Source organism: Gobius niger, assembly GCF_951799975.1.
Source record: "Gobius niger genome assembly, chromosome: 1".
Lineage (NCBI taxonomy): Eukaryota > Metazoa > Chordata > Actinopteri > Gobiiformes > Gobiidae > Gobius > Gobius niger.
The window spans coordinates 28,891,673-28,910,804 of NC_136852.1; the positions used below are offsets into that span (position 1 = coordinate 28,891,673).

The window sequence follows — 19,132 nt, forward strand, 5'->3', positions numbered from 1 at the left end:
TAATAATATTAATATTAATAATTGGTTTGACTCACTTCCAGACGCGGGAACGAACACATGGACTAAAGTCACATTTTTAGGAGAAACTTTACTTCCACTTGAGCTGCGTAATATTGTTCTTATTGAAGCAACAGTTCTCTTGCGTAAACCGTTTGGTCACTAATTCCAGCGTAAGTCGTCGATCTATAAACATGTAAAAATGAGCGCAATTTGATTCATCTAAACTTAATGTGTATCAGAGCTTTCACGTTATTGTTTGATCTTCTAAATGTTACATTAGCTAATAATAAAAGTTATCTCAAACATTTACCCACAAACAGTTACTCAAGTAATTTCGTGGAAAAGACAACTTTTTTTCCCCACTTGACTGAATTGATTTTTAACTAGGCTGGTTTATCTTAATTGAGTAAATATTTCCGACAACTCACACATCACTAAATGTAAATAAATAACAAAACTGTGGTGTAACAAGCAAAAGTTGTGGAGTATCTGTTTTGTTTTCGAGCATGAAAAGGCAAAGCGAAACGAGAGTCAAAGAGGAGGAAAAGAGGCCGGCCGTAATGCATCCCTGTTTGGAGAGGCACTTTGGATAATTTGCGAAGTGTAAACGGCGCGCGTAAAGCGCTCTGCGGTGGCTGCCGTGGCCAATTGCTCCTCTGATGACACCGAGATAAAAAACTGAAAGCGATGACGTGGTTTTGGCGAGAGCCAAAGGGTCCGACTCAAATGAACGCACGGCCGCGCGCTCTCTTCATGCCCGAGTGCGTTACACTGAGAGGCCACGTGCTGCACTTTACAGGCGATACTTTCGTGGAGTTACAAAACACTGCGAGCCCGCGGTCTGAGCAGCCATTGTAAGTTCTGCACCAAAAAGGCATGAGCTGTTTGTCATTCGAATTAGCGGCTCGTATAATTATACAGCGTGTTTATAGACTATCTGTGTATGCAATAATAACTGCACCAACTCACTTTTACGCACGGCGCGCTCATAAATCCACTAAACATTCTTTGAAAAGTGTGAAATATAGCACAGTAAAAAGCAAACACAAAAAAGTCTTTAAATCCCACGCTGAAGAGGCCAACAAACGGCTTTTACTGTAATGCACCTCGCGCGCGCACGGACACGCGCACACATGTTGGTTTCCCCCGCGCACAAAGCCGTCACCTGCTGTTTGATTTACGGTACGCGCGGCCTCATGGGAAAAGCATTAGCCGCGCGGAGAGATATTCCACATAAAGGAGTCTCGTAACAAAAGACAAAACACACACACAACCTTTACCACCACCAGCACCAGCACCCCCAGCGCGCAACTTTTACGCACGCTTCCAGAGCACATGTTCTGCGCGCACTAACGTTTACAACCACCTGTGCACGACACCGCGAAACTGATCAAACTTACGTCACCAGTCATGCTCTGCACAATAGGCTATAATAAAAAGCCATGTTCCTATAAGCCAATACTCTTCACTTTGACGCACAGGACGTCACAACTTTGCGCCCTACTAGCTCAACTGGCAACTTAAAAAAAAATGCAAGAAACAAATAAATATATGTATCAAATGTAAAAGCCAAGAAAAAGTTATTAGCGACAGCATTCACGTATTCTATGGGCATGTAGAGAAAACTCTCACAGTAGAGGGTATACATGTGATGTCCCAGCATAGCAACAGCATGGCAACAGAAGCCAAATGAATGGAACCTTCTGCATATTGCTGCAGCATTTTGAAAGTTTTCGCGGGCGTTGTTACTCACAGCGGTCGCCCAGAATGCCCTCGATGCTGTGCTTGGCTCTGCTCTCCTCCAGCTCCTTCTTCTCCAGCTCCTCTTCGTCCTCCTCCTCCTCGCACTTCCCCCCAAACTTACTCCTCAGGACGCGGCTGATGGCGCTCACTGTGTCAACAGAACAAGCCGGCGGTTATAGAATGGGCAAGCGTCAGAAGTTTGTGTGCAGTTTTTGTAAGATGTTTCTGGCAATATAAGCTCAAGGTGTAATCTGGAGCAAAAAAAAAAAATTATATAAGAACAGACAAATGACTCTGGTGGAACTTCTGGCTGTTGCTCATTTGAGATTTGTTTTCTTGCTGAGATTACATCCATTTTTGTGCATCGTTTTACCCTGTTTTGACATTGTTTGTGATGTTTATATACTGACCTTTGGGCAGAGAAATGTATATATAAGTATAAAATGTCCATAACTTTAGCCATGCAATCAATATGAGGAGCTCCAACATAATAAAAGTTAAACTTTGCCTCAAATTAAGCAATACTTAAAACAAAACACATCCCCTTTAAGGCTCTACCTGCATTCTGAGTAGTTCTGAGATATTCCAGTTTAAAGTTTTGACCAATCATAAAACAAAATGGAAATGGATGAAATGTTTTTGCTAAAAAAAAACACACACATGCACCGAAATCTCCAAAACTTTGATATTGTGTACACAATGTCAAATCCAGCTGTGTTATTAAGGGGACAAACAATAAGTCCTTTCAAAATGGGATTCACGTTTTGTTTTGTTTTTCTGACCATGAAGTAGATTTTTCAAATTGTCATATGGTTGGTTGATACTTTCTGACTTAAGTTAAAACATTCTCAACTCAGAAACTAAACCTAGCCCAGATGACACCTGTGGAAAAACTCCAGCTTCTAACATGGGAAAATAAAGTCGGTGTTTTGCTCATGAAGTTATGGGGTCATGTCACAGGCCCTATAAAAATGCCAACAAATGAACAATACAAGCCTGTGAGTGAAACACCGTGGCGTTTTACCGGAGGGGACGTTGTTGCGGTCGCAGAGGCCGTCCTTCAGCAGCCGGTCCCGGATCTCCCAGCTGAACATGCCCGGGCTCTCGCGCTTGTAGTCCTCGATCCGCCTCTCCAAGTCCGGTGTCGCACCCTGCTGCAAGAGAGGGGGGGTTTACTCACTGCCTTTGCACCTCCAGGGCTTTCTGCGCATCGGCAGCAACAGGTTTGAGCGCAACACGTGGGGATTTTCTTCAACTCAAAAAGTGTGTGTGGATTTGAAACATGGAGAATATGTTGCATTCAGATATTGTTTGCCTCAAAGCAGAACGCAGAGGTGGTCAAAGTAATGTGAGTCAATGTAAAGATACTCTAGGTCAAATATTACCAGAGAAACAAGGTGAATTTGTACTTAAAAGGTACTTTTGAGGACCTGTACTTTACTTGAGTAGATTTTTTTTTTTTTTTAAACCTAAAGCTAAAACTTTCTACTCTGCTACAATTCTATAATAACTTCAAAACAAAAAGTAAAACTTTGTTGCATATTTTGTCCTTTAAGCCTCATAATACTCACTCCAGAACAGTAGATGGCAGTCTGCGCATTTGCCATTCACAACAAAGAAGATTTGTCCCTGCCCTGTTGCCGTACAAGTATATATTCAAATGCAAATACCTCTGTACTTTTAGTAGACTGAGATACTTTTACCTGGAGTAATTTGACTATAAGGATCTGTTTTTTTTACTCTAGCAATGAAACTAAGTTCTTTGACCACCACTGAATATTACTACACACAGAAACACAAAAAGTTGCGCAATCAAATTAGGTCACTGTCTTTGAGTTTTCAAACTGCACCTGTATGGCAACACTATGGGGACAAAGCATAGTCCTTGTGGTCAGTCAGGGATACTGCATTAACTTTGCCTACTGGGACAAAACGCAGCCAACTTCGTACTTTTTAGTTTTAATTTTGGAGCCTTTTAGGGAGTAGAAGGTTTCAACAATAATACTACTCAAGTAAAGAACAAATTCTCAATAAATCTGCCGGAAATAAATGCACTTTGCTACTGATCACCTCTGTGCCTATGTCATGCTTTCAAGATTTTCAGGCAAATCCATGGAACCAGGATTTTTTTTTTTTTTTTTTTTTACCAGACTCAATTTAATTATTTATGGCATTATTGCTTATTTTTTTAGTATAGTAATGTTTATATTAAGTAAAATGCGACCAAAAACGGCATATTAATGCCTCGATCTAATATAAGTGTATCAAGAGTCAAAGGGTTTGGCAAGTCGGCTAGTGTTGGTTAATGAAGTCCTGTTGTGAAGTCGCATAAAGATGACTTAAACTGAAGGTTTTCTAACTAAACAACTCAAAGGACAAAGGACAGAGCCAAATATCTGAGGAATTAGCAGTGTTTGGAAAAATATATATAATCTCAATCTAGCAACAAGAAAAAATACACTTATGGTGCGAGGCAGGCATAGTATTTAGTTAGTATAGTTTTAAATTTCCATCTCAAAAACATTTTATAGTAGCTTGAAAGGCAGAGATGCGCAAAAAGAAAACGGATACATTTGAAAAGCCAAGTACAACGTCTAAAACGTCTCTTTACGCACAAACGTCCTCTTCATGGTTTGACCAACTTGCGCACAATTGTAAATCCTTCGTCGTTGCGCTGTTGTTGATGTCTCATGCCAAAATGCTCGGTGCCTACCTTGGGCTTGCTGCCTCCGATGGCCCCGGGCCGGATGGAGCCCGTCTCCTGGTAGCGGCACAGGATCTTGGACACGCAGCCGTGAGAGACGCGCAGCTGCCGGGAGATGACGCACGGCCGGATCCCGTGGTGCGCCATCTCCACGATTTTGTGCCTGATGTGATTCGGCAACGGCCTGCCATTGATGAACACTCCTCCGAGCTGGTTCACGCGGCCTTGGCCCAGCGGAGTAGACACTGGAATAAGTTGTGGGGGAAAGTTTTAGTTTCATCGACGCGCGTTTTCGTGCGTAAAGATGACACAGAAGATCAGTGATGTTTAGCTATCATTTTAGTTTGTCTGTAAATCAACATGCAGGCCCTATACCGGTTTTTCATCCATTCTCATAGAGGATTTAATTTGTTTTGTATTAAGTATATTGTAAAAGAGCACATTTGTGTAAATAAAAGACTTGTGTGCGCTGTGCGTAATTGTAAAGCCTCTTTTTTAATCATAAACTTTCAGCTACTTTTTGTTATATTTGTTATATTATCGTGACAGTGTTGCTCCCTGAAGTCGTGACATGTGCTTAACTAATTATCCATGTGAAGAATTGGAAATTGCGTTAGGAAAGTTAGGAATGAGTTAGGACCAAACTAACAATTGAAATTTAACGCGCTCCCTTTTGTTTTATTGTTTGCAAAAGAGACTTGATGCTTTTAAAATCTCATCTTACACTTGAAAGAAAGAGACTTAAGTTGGCAAATAAAAGCTATAAATTGAAGATGGTCAAAAAAATAAAAAAATAAAAATGCAGTTTCCAACAAGAACTTGAAGTCTGGCGCCTCCGTGAAACTTTCTCTACATATATATATATATAAAAAAAAGATGAGCCTGTATTTAGCAGCCCAGCAACAACAAATGACACTGTCGTCTCGCCCCTGGCAAACCTGACGCTGTTACCTTCCAGTGGGAAGCCGCTGCAGGGGTAATTCTGAGCCAGCGTGGGTCGCATCATCCTGGGTATCGACCCCGCCAACGCAGTCATCCCTCCCTCCACCTTCCTCCTTGCTTCCTATACCGCTCCTCCAGGCCCAGCGCTGGAGAGAGCTGCTTCAGGGACACCTTCCTTTGGGGTAAACAACAAACAAAAAAAAGTTTCCCTGAGTCGCTCGCAAAACGCGCTCCCCGGGAAGAAAGCCGTGTGGAACCGCAACCGAAGCGCGTAAATCCTGCTCGTCTCCAGAGAAAAGATGGCGTTGAAGTTTGCGCGAAATGAAGAGGATTGGCGGATGAATGTAATGTTTTCTTCACGGTCCTCGATGACAAAAAGTGCCTTTAAAACTATTGTGAAGATGGCGCGCTCGTGGTAAATATTGTTGTTTGTTGACGTCGGGCGTAAAGTGAGAGTGCGTGGAACAAAAAAAGTAGCGGAGCTCTTCTCTCGCCCACTCAGCGCACACGGCCGGGATTGGTCCGAAAGCGGAACCCTGACGCCGCGACTCGACGGTGGCGATTGGATGTGATGGGGGGAAACTTTGGACCAATCGGATTCGTCTGGTCATAGAACCACGGAGTGTTAGCACCGAGACGTCACTGATGGATGTTTTGGAGCCACTTTACTGACGGAGGGATGAAATATTGATAAGCGTATGGGCATTAGCGAGCGTATCGATACAGGAAGTAGCCTGTGAGAAAACAAAGACGGATGCACGTGGGTGACTTTGTTACTACACATTACTCAAATATTAGTATTGGTCTAAGCCAGGGGTTCCCAAACTTTTTTTGGCTGGGACCCCAAAAATGGACACATAAACAACTCGGGGCCCCTATTGTATAAAGTTATTGCCTCTAATGCTACTTTAGGGCAGAAAAACATATTTAAATCAAGTTAAGATGTATTTTAACTGCGTATATTAACTAATTCAATGGACTTCACAAATTATAGGTTGTTTTGCACCTAAAAATACACCAAAAAAGTAGTATTTTTCTTTTTGTTTCATCTTGAAATCATCTGGGGACACTCATCCAAGGCCGAGGGGTCCCAAACCCCACTTTGGGAACCACTGGTCTAAGCCAGGCATGTCCAAAGTGCGGCCCGGGATCCAAATGCAGCCCTCAGACCAGTGTTTGTGGCCCTCAGGCTTCTTGTTTTATTGGCTCATATCAGAGATGGTACTTTTTACTGCAATCTTAATCATTCCACACAATTAAAACCTTAAAAAGCAACATTTATTGTGAGACAGAGCTAGCCCTATGGTTCCAAGCCTAAATAAAGATGTGTGGCACAGTTTAAACCTCTCTTAAATACAACCAGTTGAATGTTTGAATGCACTGACCACTGATCTGTGGCCCTCCATGCTCTAAACTCGGTGAAAGAGTGCATTTCTCCAGTTTTACCCAAATCTAAAAGCTTCTCAACTGGCGCTTGCAGCCTATCGGCCAGAGTAACCTCTCATTTGAAAGCTAGGACCTACGAAACTGATGTTTTTCGCGTTCATCGCTCTTTTGTTACTTTGTTGTTTAGTTTTCATCACATTTAAGTCCCTGTTTTCTTCTCGTTTTTGTCGCTATTTTGGTGCTTTTACTTCGAGAAGCTTAAGATTTGGGTAAAGCCAAGCTGGAGAAAATGTGCTCGATTCAGGTGGGGGGTTAAGAAGGTCACCTGTTGCTTTCCAGTGTATACAAACAATAAAAGGGAGTTAGTTGTGCCGACACAAGGTCCTGAAAGCCAAATTCTGACTTTTAGTTTTTCTTCCCTGATGGCACGGCCGTTTTTTTTCCAAAATGACAAAGCCAGGATTCATCGGGCTCACGTTGAGTTGAAAGGGTGGTTCAGGGATTATTAGATGGATCGGCCCCCACAGAGTCCAGATCTCAACCCCATTGAGGATCTTTGTCATGTGCTGGAGATGTGCTGTGCGAAGTGGTCGCACTCTCACATCGTCAACACAAGATCTTGATGGATGCGTGCTGTAATCACAAATCAAAGCTACAGGAGCTACAACCAGATGTTAGAGCACCTGACCTTTTCTTTTGTTCCGGCTTTTTGTTGTTGGTGAGGTCGGCCTGTCACCATAGCAAAATCTACAGTTCGATATATTGAGGCGGGAAACTATCGCGATATACAACATTATTGAAGACCGTCTGATTTTAAAAAAGTTCCATGTCTTAAAATATCCAACAAAGAACATGAAATACGAGACATGACTCTATTTGGGTAAAAAATAATTAGATTACATTAGGAAAAAATGGGGAAATAATGCTACTAAATGTCTAAATGCCTAACTCATTTTTGTTTTGATTTTGGAAAACATGTAAAAAGACGTTTTATAGGAAACACATTGTTTTTCACCTATTGCCATTTTAACAATACAAAATGACGTAGGCAGTTATGCTATGTGGCTAACGATATGGTAATTATCGTGACAGCCCTATGGTCAGGCAGTGTAAGAAGCTCAGCGCACCAAGGCCTTTTCCTACAAATGTATTTTTTTAACACTATTCCAGAAAAGGAAAGAAAAAAACAGGTAATAGGCTTTTAACTTGGCTTTGGAGCAATTTGAGGATTCCAACAAGCGCCGTCAATCTCGCTCTCAAGTTAAAACAATGGCTTTTAAATAACGCTGCGTAAAAGTCTCGTCTCGTTTTTTTTTTAACAACATCGTAACCGTCTCGTTTGCCCGCACGCCCCGCCGAACGTGACCCCTTGTTCGCCGCCCATGTGTGTGTGTCCTCCTATAACGCGTCCAAATGGCGTTAGGGGGGAGAGAATGCCACCGGAGGTATTTATAAGTGTCGTTCAGGATGGGCAGCGGCCAGCGGCGGAGGAGAAGTCCGAAGGGGCGTGCGCCGCACACAGCAGGACACGACGCCAGAGCGGGCCGTAAAGGCAGTCTATACGCTGTCCGTGCCATCCTCTACCGATGCGCGCAGTTCATCATCCAGAGACCATCATCGTGAGGGGATGAGGACATGAGGTCTACTGCGCTTTGTCCAAGGCATTACGGCATTTGCTACAAGTTGTTTCGGTTGTGCGACGTGCGTGCGTAACGGTGCCGCAGTATTTTCTGAACTTACGACTCTGTGCGTAAAGGTCTGTTGTATGTTTTAGCGTTCATGTCGGGTGTTCTTGTATAAAAAGAATAATTAAATGGCAGGCCTAGATGAGAATAAATACGCTCCCAGAGATGAGATACAATTGATCTGAGTTTATATCAAGCTTAACTTTGATGAGCGCAAAGGTTACGCACAGGTTGTGATTAAACATTTCCGAGAAAGCACCTAAACCACGCCTTAAATAAGTGCATTTTCTGCGGTTCAGCTTTACCCAAATCTAAAAGGTCACAGCCATAGGCCATTTGAAAGCCAAAGACCAACAAAACTGATGTAGAATGATCTTTTACATCACTTTTTCGTCGCTTTCTTTGCTGATTTTCTGTTACATTTATGACGCTTTTGGTGTCACTTTTTTTGTTTGTTTGTTTTTTTGTAACTTTGTTTTTTCTTTCGCTATTTTGACGCCTTTTTTTTTCAAGAAGCTTTGATTTGGTTAAAGTCGAACTGGAGAAAATGTGCTCGGTGGAGTAAATGTAACCGAGTACTGCTCTGCACCCAACTTTACTCTTTGTAAACAAGTTCAATAGAGGACTTATAGTGTAAGTTTATCCTTAGTTTCCAACCATAAAGATGTGACCAAAATGTCGCCAACTTGATTGGACAAAGCAATTAGATAAAGAGCCTCCGCATCTTGAATAATCACTGCATGAAAGTTAGTCGGTTGTGTCCTCCAATAACAACAAATAGGAGGCATCCCATGGTCGTGCTGAAGATAGTTAATTTATTTGAGAAGATAAAATATCTAAGGGAACTAAACTAAAATTAGGTCCAAACGCATAAACCGGAAGGAAAGTTCAACTCAAACGACCAAAACAAGATCTTGCTGCAAACACTGGACGGAAATCAATCCGATGACATTGCAGAAGCTTGTCGAAACAGAGAAACTGCGGATACGCGCCGTAAAGAATGCTCGGCAGAAGGCGAGCGTGCGTAATTGCGCAGTTGCTTTGGACAAACGGTTACATGGTAAAGGAAAATGAAGTTTTTAAGCATATGCGCGCACGCTCTGTTTGAGACTTATTAAACTGACAAGTTGCAGGTTTGTTTTCTTGTTTACATTCTGATTCCTGCCCCCCCCAAAAAACACTGTCGAACCCTCCTCCCATGGGTCGTGTCAATGGACTGTCAATGGTCAAACGGCGGTCACAAAACAAGCCTCTTTGAAGCCGTGTTTCTGAAAGACAATGGCGGCCCTCTGCGCAGGTAAAAAAAAAAGAAAGAAAAAAGACCCCTGTTATCTTAAACCCAGGAATTAGTCGCTAAAGACCGACATTTTTGAAGTGCGTAAAGTGAATTCAAACTGCGCCCGAGGGGGGGAGCGCGCTTTATCCCCGTGCGTAAAAAAAAAAAAAAGGAGAGCGTGAATGGCACTGGCTCAGCGGGGAGGCACTAATATTGCCCCATGATGCCATTATCATGTATATGAACGGGAAAAGGTGAGGCGATTATAAAGAAAAAAGCTCATATGGTTAAGTGGATCGCAGTCTTTTATTGGCACGTGGTTCTTTTCGTGTTTATTGACATTCTTTTGGAAATGACCCATTTTACGCAGCCTTTCCTTTTACTCTGCAAACCATGGGGAAATGTTTGGCACTTCCAATGATGCGCTCAGAGGCAGTGGTTCTCCAACTTTTCACACCAATAAGTTACATATTTGACCTTATCATCATCACCAGCTCCACGAGGAACTATTTATCACCGTTTGGATTCTGTCTGGCAGTTTTTAGGGTCGAAATTGAGTGCTCGTTCCTGGACCCCCACTCATTTATTTATTTTTTCTGTGTAGATTTGGAAGCGTTTGGGGGGTTATTTTGTTTTTAAATGAGCAAAAACGAATTCCAGAGGTGAAGAGTAACCAAAATATTTAGGCAAGGTTTACTCACATGTGGAAATAGACATGCAGTGAATGCAATGAGTCTGCCAAGCTTGAAATGCCAGGTTGAAATTGACGCGGAAAAAGTAAATATAATGAGTGTGTTGAACTTAAACTTAAACTAAAATGTTTAAGTTCAAATTGCCCAAAAAAAAAAAAAAAAAAAGACAGAAAAAAAAGTAGTTTGTGATAGGTCTACTCATGAGTCCACTGAACCTATAACTTACAGGTTGGATATGACGTAAGCATTTTAAAACATTAACTCAAATTTTATAATATAGTTTCCACAAAAGTGTTGGGTTTACTGAACTTGTTTGGGTTTACAGTGATAGATACTTCATTTTAATGTTACTCAAGTAGAAATAAAAAAGTACTGTATGAATAAAATACTAATTGCAGGTGCAGTTACTTCAAAAAGTCACTCATGTAAACGCAACTAAGAGGCTCCTCAGTCACATTTACTCCAGTGCATGTAATGAAGTAACTTTTTGAACAAATTGCATTTATCATACAGGTCTTTTTACTTGAGAAAAATTATAACGAAGTATCTCTAATCTTGAGTAAAAAAAAAAAATTGTTACTTTCCCCACAGTAGTAAATATTTAAAGGGGAAAATTTTGATCGATAAAATAGATGTCGAAAAAAAAATTAGACCAGCAAGAAAGGCGTGAACATTAGATAAAACCTGCCAACTTGAGCAATTCCGTCGCGAATGACCGCATGGCCTTAACTTTCTCACGACCAGTGTTCTCTTACGCGCGCGCGGACGTGACGATGCGAGCGCGAGTGATCTGATTGAAACTGGATATTGGGTCGAACAAACTGCAACAAAAAAAAAAGAAGGGGGGGGGGGGGGGGTGGGGGGGTAAATCGAAAACAGAGCGAGGGCAAAGCGCGAGGAGCGGGGAGGAGGGGGGTGGAGGAGGAGGTGGTGGAGAAGGGCCGGGGCGCGCATACCTCCGGGCCGTCACCGAATCCCCGTGTCCAATCCATTACCGGGGGATGAAATTCAAAGTCACAGGCGGCTCTTGATGAGAAATAAATGAGTGGCATCACATGTTCGACGCGGGAGAACACGTTTTACTTAAAAAAATAAAATAAAAAAATAAAAAATATTGGCAAATCAATTAGGCTACAGTATTGGCTCTTAGAAGCAGAGTTGCGTCAGCGTCAAACGCGGTTGGAATTCATACACGCACTTTCGAGGCGCCCATGATTTTAATTAATGTATTATTATTCTCTCTGTAAATGTTTTTTTTTTTTTTTTACGAGTTAAGAGGAGACACTGCAGGCAAAACTCATTTTTTTCAGTTTTCAGGTTTTGGGCCAAATTGGTCTCTGAACATACAAGCTTTCACCCGGAAACAGAAAATATGCCTAATCTTCACAATAACATGTTTAAATATTGCGCTGATTCAATGTTCCCCCATAGACTTATATGGGACAAAGCAATTTCAAGGGCCTTTTTCTCAAAACACATTTTTTCTGACATTGTAGCGACACTATGTCCACGTCAGTCGGACCTAAAGACTTCACATTTTCCAGCCTTGGACTGAACAATATTTGGAAGATTGTTTTAGAGGTATTTTTTTTATTATCTAATCCCTAGCCCCATTTATTGAGTTTTGAATGTCAAATGATAAGGCGAAAATTACATTTTTACAAATTTTCCACTAAAAAACAGCTTATTTTAAAACCAAACAAGAAATCCAAAATCCCCCCCCTGAAAAAGTCTTGGCAACTGATTCAAATGAAACCATACATTTGAATGTAGCTCTATCCATTATCCAGATTTCGTCACCGAAAAGATGGGAAATTTGGGGTTTTTTTAGGCATAAAACACCTTGTTCTTATATGAAAAGATAAAATGACAGAAAACTTGCCATGTATTTTTTCCTCACATTTATACCAGTGATCGACAGCAAAAGTTTCAAATTGATATCTGTAAATATATATTTTTTCCCTATTCGCCTGCAGTGTCTCGCCTTAAAATGTTAAAATCCTAGCTTTTGTAGGAGGCAACAAAGCGGCCATAAATTGGGTTATTTCCAGTGTTGCCTTTGTGCAAGTCCCAAGCATAGTTTAAAAAATAACAAGAGGGCTTTACAGTTTTCAGAGGGAAAACAGATTATAAAAACAATTTTAAAAAAAAGTTCGGACTAACATGAAGCAGTTGTTATGCATATCCTCACGGCCCTCTCTCAGATTGAGGCAGGAGAAGCTATTTCCTATAAGGCTGAGGTGTATTGCCCAAAGAACCAACAGATTGTGCCAGTCGTAGCTGGATTCCCACTGCCTGTTGTTGGATATGGATGAATGTGCCGCCCACTGAGCTGCCTTTAAACCTTCAGCACCTGGCAATAGGACCTGAGATGTGCCAGGGCCTTTTCTGTCGGAGAGGCCCCCGTGGTTGGTTTGTGCCACAGTGGAATCAGAAGGAATGAGTTTGGACCATTGATGAATGATGAATGATTTAAAATTGTGTTTAGAAAAAATACAGGCATATGGATTTCATGGCCAAGACTCAACGCATACTTAACTTTAACACTATTCTAACATCCGAAGTGTCCACAAGAATGTTAAAAAGCACGTTTGGCAACTTTCAGGGAGCAAAACAGAGCTAGTTCACCATCCATGAAAATGCTCAATAGATGAACAGTGCACAGAAGGGGGACAAAAACAGATTTCCATCCATTTTCTTCCTCTTTATCCTGGGCCGGGTCGCAGAAGCAGAGATGCCCAAACTTCTCGATCCGCGCACACTTCCTCCAGCTGTTCTGGGGGGACCCGGAGGTGACACCAGGCCAAACTCAGAGACATGGACCCTCCAGCGTGTCCTGGGTCTTTCCTGGGATACTCCTCCCAATATGGTGAGTGTCTGGAAAATTTCCCGAGGGAAGGCGACCAGGAGGCGTCGGAAACAGATGGTGGAGCCCCCTTTCCTCTTGATGTGAAGGAGCAGCGGCTCAACTCCGAGCTCCTCATCCTATCTTAAAGGGTTTACCCATCCATGATCTTTAGGTGAGGGTGGGAACGATCGGTAAATCGAGAGTTTTGCCCCCCGACTCAGCTCTTCCTCTTCACCACAACAGACCGATACAGCGATCGCATCACTGTCGACGCCGCACCGATCCGTCTGTCGATCTCACTCTCCATCGGTCCCTCTCTCATCATGAACAAGACTAGAGACTATCGCCGGCCAATATTTGGGTATGTTACAATGTTGGCTATCAGCCGATCTAACGCCGATAAAAGCCGATATCTCCGGGTTCCGAAAATGATAGCGATTTTGCATTGGAAAGAGCTAAGTCAGGGCTTCAAAACGAGTCCCCCCACAACTTCTCTGGGGAACAGAGAAACGTCATAATGAAACTTTGTGAGCTACAAGTTTGTGACACACAGTAACACAAGTTTCACTAAACCTGGATGAATATGGACACGCTGCATGCCATTTTGAAGCACAGAACCTGGAGAATTCTATCACTGAGTTAGTTTTGACCTCCGGAATTGTGTTTTTGATCTCCGCATAAAAGGCTGCGGTCAGCAACAGTATGCTAATGCTAAGGGCAGCTAATCAAGGCTGGAGTGGCCAAGCATTTTACAGGATTACAGACCACACATTTGGAAAAATCTCGGCCAGGCATATCGTTATCGGTCAGTAGAAATCCCCCAAAAATCTGCATCAACTTCAGCCATCGAAAAACCCATATCGGTCGACCTCGAGATACTTGAACTCATCCACTTGAGGCTGCATTTTCAAGGTGGTGTTGCTGGATGTTGTGATGTCCTCTGAAACCTATCAATGGAAAATGTAAGAAAGAAAGATGAGGTAATGGAATGAATCAACACTGTAGTAAAGTACACGACTCTAATACACCGAGAAGCGCACATTCACCCACGCAGCTGATGCTGTTTGTTTTCATGGCATATTCCCAAGAAGACTTCTGCCTCAAACTGTGGCCCAATGGAAATTACAGCGGAGACACAATGGGGCTTTAGTGTTTGGGTCAATCGGCTTTTTTTACAGACATGGAAAGAGTGTGGCGCTGCACTGTCCACCTATGCCCTCAAGATACGGCCGCAATTAGAGCGTGAAGACTGCGCGGCGAATTTATCTACGCGCTCGGACGTTTGGGTTTGAAAAAGGCCAAAAATGGTTTACGGGGCGGGGGTTCTCGCTGAATGGACGGTTTTATGCGGCGTATAAACGAAGCCTTGTGTCCAGGTGACCATGTATGAAATGTATGACTGGGATATTAAACGGTCAAATGCTTCCGATGTTTGCTTTTAATCACGCGGAGCGAGGCGTGTTTGCAAAGCAGGAGACCTAAAGGACTAATTTAGATTCAGAAATCCAAACATTATTGTCACTGACATAAGGCTCAGGACATTGGGTAGTTGTGTCCTTGGGCAAGACATTTCACCCATCTGGCCTGTGTGTGAATGTAGCGTGCAGAGTACTCGCGTATACTACACGCACAAGAGTAACTTTTTGTATAACCAGGAAAAACGACCATATTAGTCCAGTGCTCCGGTCTCTGCACTGGCTTCCTGTCACTCAGAGAATAGACTTTAAAACAGCTCTGCTTGTTACAACTCTTTTCATGGTTTAGCACCAAAGTCCATCTCTGATATGTTAGAGCCGTATGAACCATCTCGGGCCCTGAGAACTTCAGGGAGGGGCCTCCTGGTGGTTCCCAGAGTCAATAATAAACACGGTGAGGCTGCGTTTCAGTTTCATGCAGCTAAAATCTGGAACAGTCTTCACAAGGATGTGAGACAGGCCTCAACTCTGACAATGTTCAAATCCAGGCTGAAAACAGTTCTTTTTACCGATGCATATGACTGAAAGTATTTTATCTGCACTCTCGGCTTTTACTGTAATTGATTAATTTTATGTTGATGTTTTTATTGATTCTATTTGTTTTCAACTGTGAAGCACTTTGAATTGCCTTGTGTATGAATTGTGCTCTACAAATAAACTTGCCTTGCCTTGCCTTGCCTATAGACTGTACTTTTTGGACGTTTTGTAAAACCTTAGACTGTGTTTTTACTACATTTGATGAGGCGACTCTTTCCACTGTGAGTATATGTGACCTTAGCTTTGTGTTGACTCAAAGTGCATGTGACAGGTTTAAATCCTTTTGTACTTATGACTTATCTCAGTAATAATCATAGTTTTACTTCAACAGTTGGCAGGGAAAGTGAGTTTTATTAACATTTTTAACTTAATGGCATAGATAAAGGGATAGATACAGTCGGCATCGCGTTTTGGGACACACAATTTTTCAGTCTTTTTAGTCATTTTCTGCCGGAATATAAACCTATTTATGGCACACACATAAAGTCAAGTCTAAACTGGTTCTATATGGATGTTTTTTTTAGCAGATTGTTCAGTAGAAGCGAAAAACGGCTGCCACAGCAAGCGTTAGCATGTAGCATGATGCTAACATGAAGCGTGTTAGTGTTCTCTGTTATTTATGTAAATACATACTTTGTTGTAAATACTTTGTTATTTATGTAAATACATGTTTATGTAAATACATAAATAACAAAGAACACTAACACAATGCCTCATTTAATGGGTTGTTGAACTGCTTTGCTCCTCCCCATGTCTTTGTATCTTTATTTTGTAGAAAGCCTGACTCACTTTATAGGAAGTGGGACATCTCCAGCTCGTCTCCATGGAGATGTCAACTAAAGGTTTACCTTGCCAGCCACCTGAATATGTGTGTATATATTGTACAAATGTATACATGTCATTTTTTCCCACCAATCTTAAGTATATGACTATAGGCAGACAGTTTGTATTTGTATATGATTATGAGCTTGCACACATGGGTATATTTGGTATATCAGGGCTGAGCGATACTGAAGTGTGTGTATACAGTATATATATATATATATATATATATATATATATATATATATATATATATATATATATATATATATATATATATATATACACACAACATTTAAAAAATAGGTTTGGTCATTCTTTGATTACCCACTGCACAGATAAAAAGCCTCCTCTGTCGTGCTGGTCATTAGGACCATGTTTGTACTTTTGGTTGGTCAGTGGGCGAGTCAAAGTCTGGTCAAATTCCTACTTTGATAAGCCAGATGTGTTTGTTATGGTGGCCTCATTGTCCTCTAAGCTGTGTCAAACCTCCACCCGTTTATGTGACACTCTCTACATTCACCACAGGTTTTGTTTTCAGTCATGTAAACGTGTAGGCCGACACAGTACCGGTCAAAAGTTTGCTTTTCTTCTATTTCCAGACTGTTCACATTGAGTGAATAGTCATGAATAGAACATGAGTGAACATATATGCTTTTGCTTTGATCACTGTTTTGCACAGTTTGGGCATTTTCTCAGTGGGCTTCACGATATACTGCGCTCATCAGAAATGGTTTTCACTTCACAGACTTTATGAAGCTCATTGAGAAAATGCCAAGAACAGTGAGCGGTTATAAGAAAGACCGCTGTCATAATGTTTTGGCCAATTTCTTCTATAAACGGAACATTGTAGCGTCCGTCATCATCCAGCAGGGGGCAGGTTTGACGCACAGCAGGGAGCTTTAATCGTCAGACCTGGATTCATTTTCACTGGCTTATGTAGAACAACCAAACATCTGGGTTAAACAAACAGCAGCAGGCCGGACACTGGAGAGATACAGACGATTCCTTTATTACTCAAACGCATCGATGTAAAACAGCACATGAAGAACGCCTCACAGAGTATTCTCAGTAAAAACATCATAAAGATTTGCCCCCCCCCCACACACACACACACACACACGCCCACACACACACACACACACACACACACATACACACAAATAAATAAACAAACAAATAAACACATATATAAATAAATAAACACGATAGCCAAAGAATCCCCCTTACATTTTGGGAAATAAGAGGGCGAAAGTGCATCTAAAGTGGGGACAGGGATCAGGGAGGATTGAAGCTGAAAAGCTGATGGCCAAAAATGAGATTGTGGTTTTGCCGTCTCCTCGAGGCGGCGTTCAATGGCATCAAGGGCTTAGATTCTGGTGTTTGGGAATCCTTGGGCGCATTACTTACTAAAAAATTGAGCAGAGGCATTAAACTCTGAGCAGCGATGGCCGACAGTACTGTGCAAGAGGCTTCAAAGCGGATATGCTTATCATCAGTGTTGGGGAGAACACTTTGTGATCCTATTTACTTATAATACTTGCCTTAAAAATGTATTTTGTAACATATTCTTTCCTTTGTCCTACAATTGTGGTCTATAAACATTCTTCAGGGCACCCAGGGCTGGATTTGACATTTCATAATTCGAAGTTGTGTCTAAAATATTGGCAATAAGGAGTTTGAGAGACTGGTTTGTTCAGGATTGAGGAAAAAAGGTAAACAAAAGCTTTCACTTCGAGCTAAATAATAATAATCATAATGCATTGGTTTTATATAGCGCTTTTCTGGACACTCAAAGACGCTTTACATTGCATTATTCATTCACTCCATTGGTGGTGGTAAGTTACTATTGTAGCCACAGCTGCAACCAGTCTGCGCCATCGGCTCCTCCGACCACCACCAACCACTCACTCACTCACTCCATTCGCCAGGCTTCCTGGTGTTCCCAAACGGTCTCCCATCCAAGTACCGACCAGGCCCTTCCTGCTTAGCTTCCAAGGTCTGACGGGATGGGGCAGAGCAAAGGCCTAAATCAACAGTAGCGAAGAACTGCTCAGAACTAGTCCAGGGAGGAATTGTCGGCTTTAGAACTTGGGGAGGGGCACTGCAACATAGCGAAAGCTGGGAAATACAGATTTAGCAGTAGAAGAAGAAACGACCAAAACGGATGACTCAAAACCACTTCCAGCCAACTTTGAAATGAGGCTTCTTTTTTTTTTCTTCTTTTTTTTTTTTAGACGATCTCTCATTTGTCAAGAGCATTCTTTCCACTTTTACCCGCCTCTGCACAGTACTGAACATGCAAAGTTTTGTTCAAGCGCCAAATGTCGTGCGCTCGCCGTAGTGGCTCGTGACTCCCCCTAGTGGTACAAGTGGCACGTTCTTTGGCCGCCATGCTTTGCCTCGCTAAGGTTGACTTTGCGTTCAAATCAAATCGTGGCAGAGACGTCTCGCGATTGAAAAAGTCAAAGCTTCGGATTTTGGGGGGGGGGCGGGGTCCCTGTTTTTCGTCACGTGGGGGCGGGAGACTAGCGCGACGCAGGCTGCTGCGGTTACACTCACGTTTGACTTCGGTTGGCGACAAAGGTGAGGCACACGAGTCGAGTGAGGAGACAGTTCTCTTGAAAAAAACAACTCCAAAATAAAGTGCAGACCAGTGATTCTCAAACCGCTCGATTTGAACTTTTGGAGATGAGTCATGAGGGGGGATGGGTCGGAGATACATTTTCCAGCAGTGATTTTAAACCAGACGTCAACCGAGATCAAACTGAGAAAGAAAAGTGTCTCGAAGTGCTAAGGGTCGTACCTCAAATGTAGGGTACTGTTCTGGGCCTCATTGCCTCCCTTGACAATGCACACTCTTTCGAGCAGCACTAACAAAGCCTCTGGGCCAAAAAAGCCCCAAAAAACAAGAGAAAGAAACTGTCTGAAACCGTCTAGACCAGAGCTTCAGAAAAGTCTACCCGCTGACCTAAATCAGATCAAAATAGGATGAAATCAGGACAAAGCACAAGCCCGCCCC

General features: G+C 42.2%; 1 protein-coding gene across 2 annotated transcripts in view; it reads right to left on the minus strand.

Annotated features, from left to right (window-relative positions):
- Positions 1-6,122, minus strand: part of pax3b (paired box 3b) — a 55,987-nt gene extending 49,865 nt beyond the window's left edge. For both annotated transcript variants that reach the window (XM_079559808.1, XM_079559809.1), the window contains exons 1-4: positions 5,399-6,122; positions 4,457-4,692; positions 2,768-2,897; positions 1,754-1,891 (exon numbers count right to left, since the gene is read on the minus strand). In XM_079559808.1, coding sequence (XP_079415934.1) covers positions 1,754-1,891; positions 2,768-2,897; positions 4,457-4,692; positions 5,399-5,483 — 589 coding nt within the window. In that variant the 5' untranslated portion in view covers positions 5,484-6,122. The remainder of the gene's footprint in view (positions 1-1,753; positions 1,892-2,767; positions 2,898-4,456; positions 4,693-5,398) is intronic.
- Positions 6,123-19,132: the final 13,010 nt, after the last annotated feature.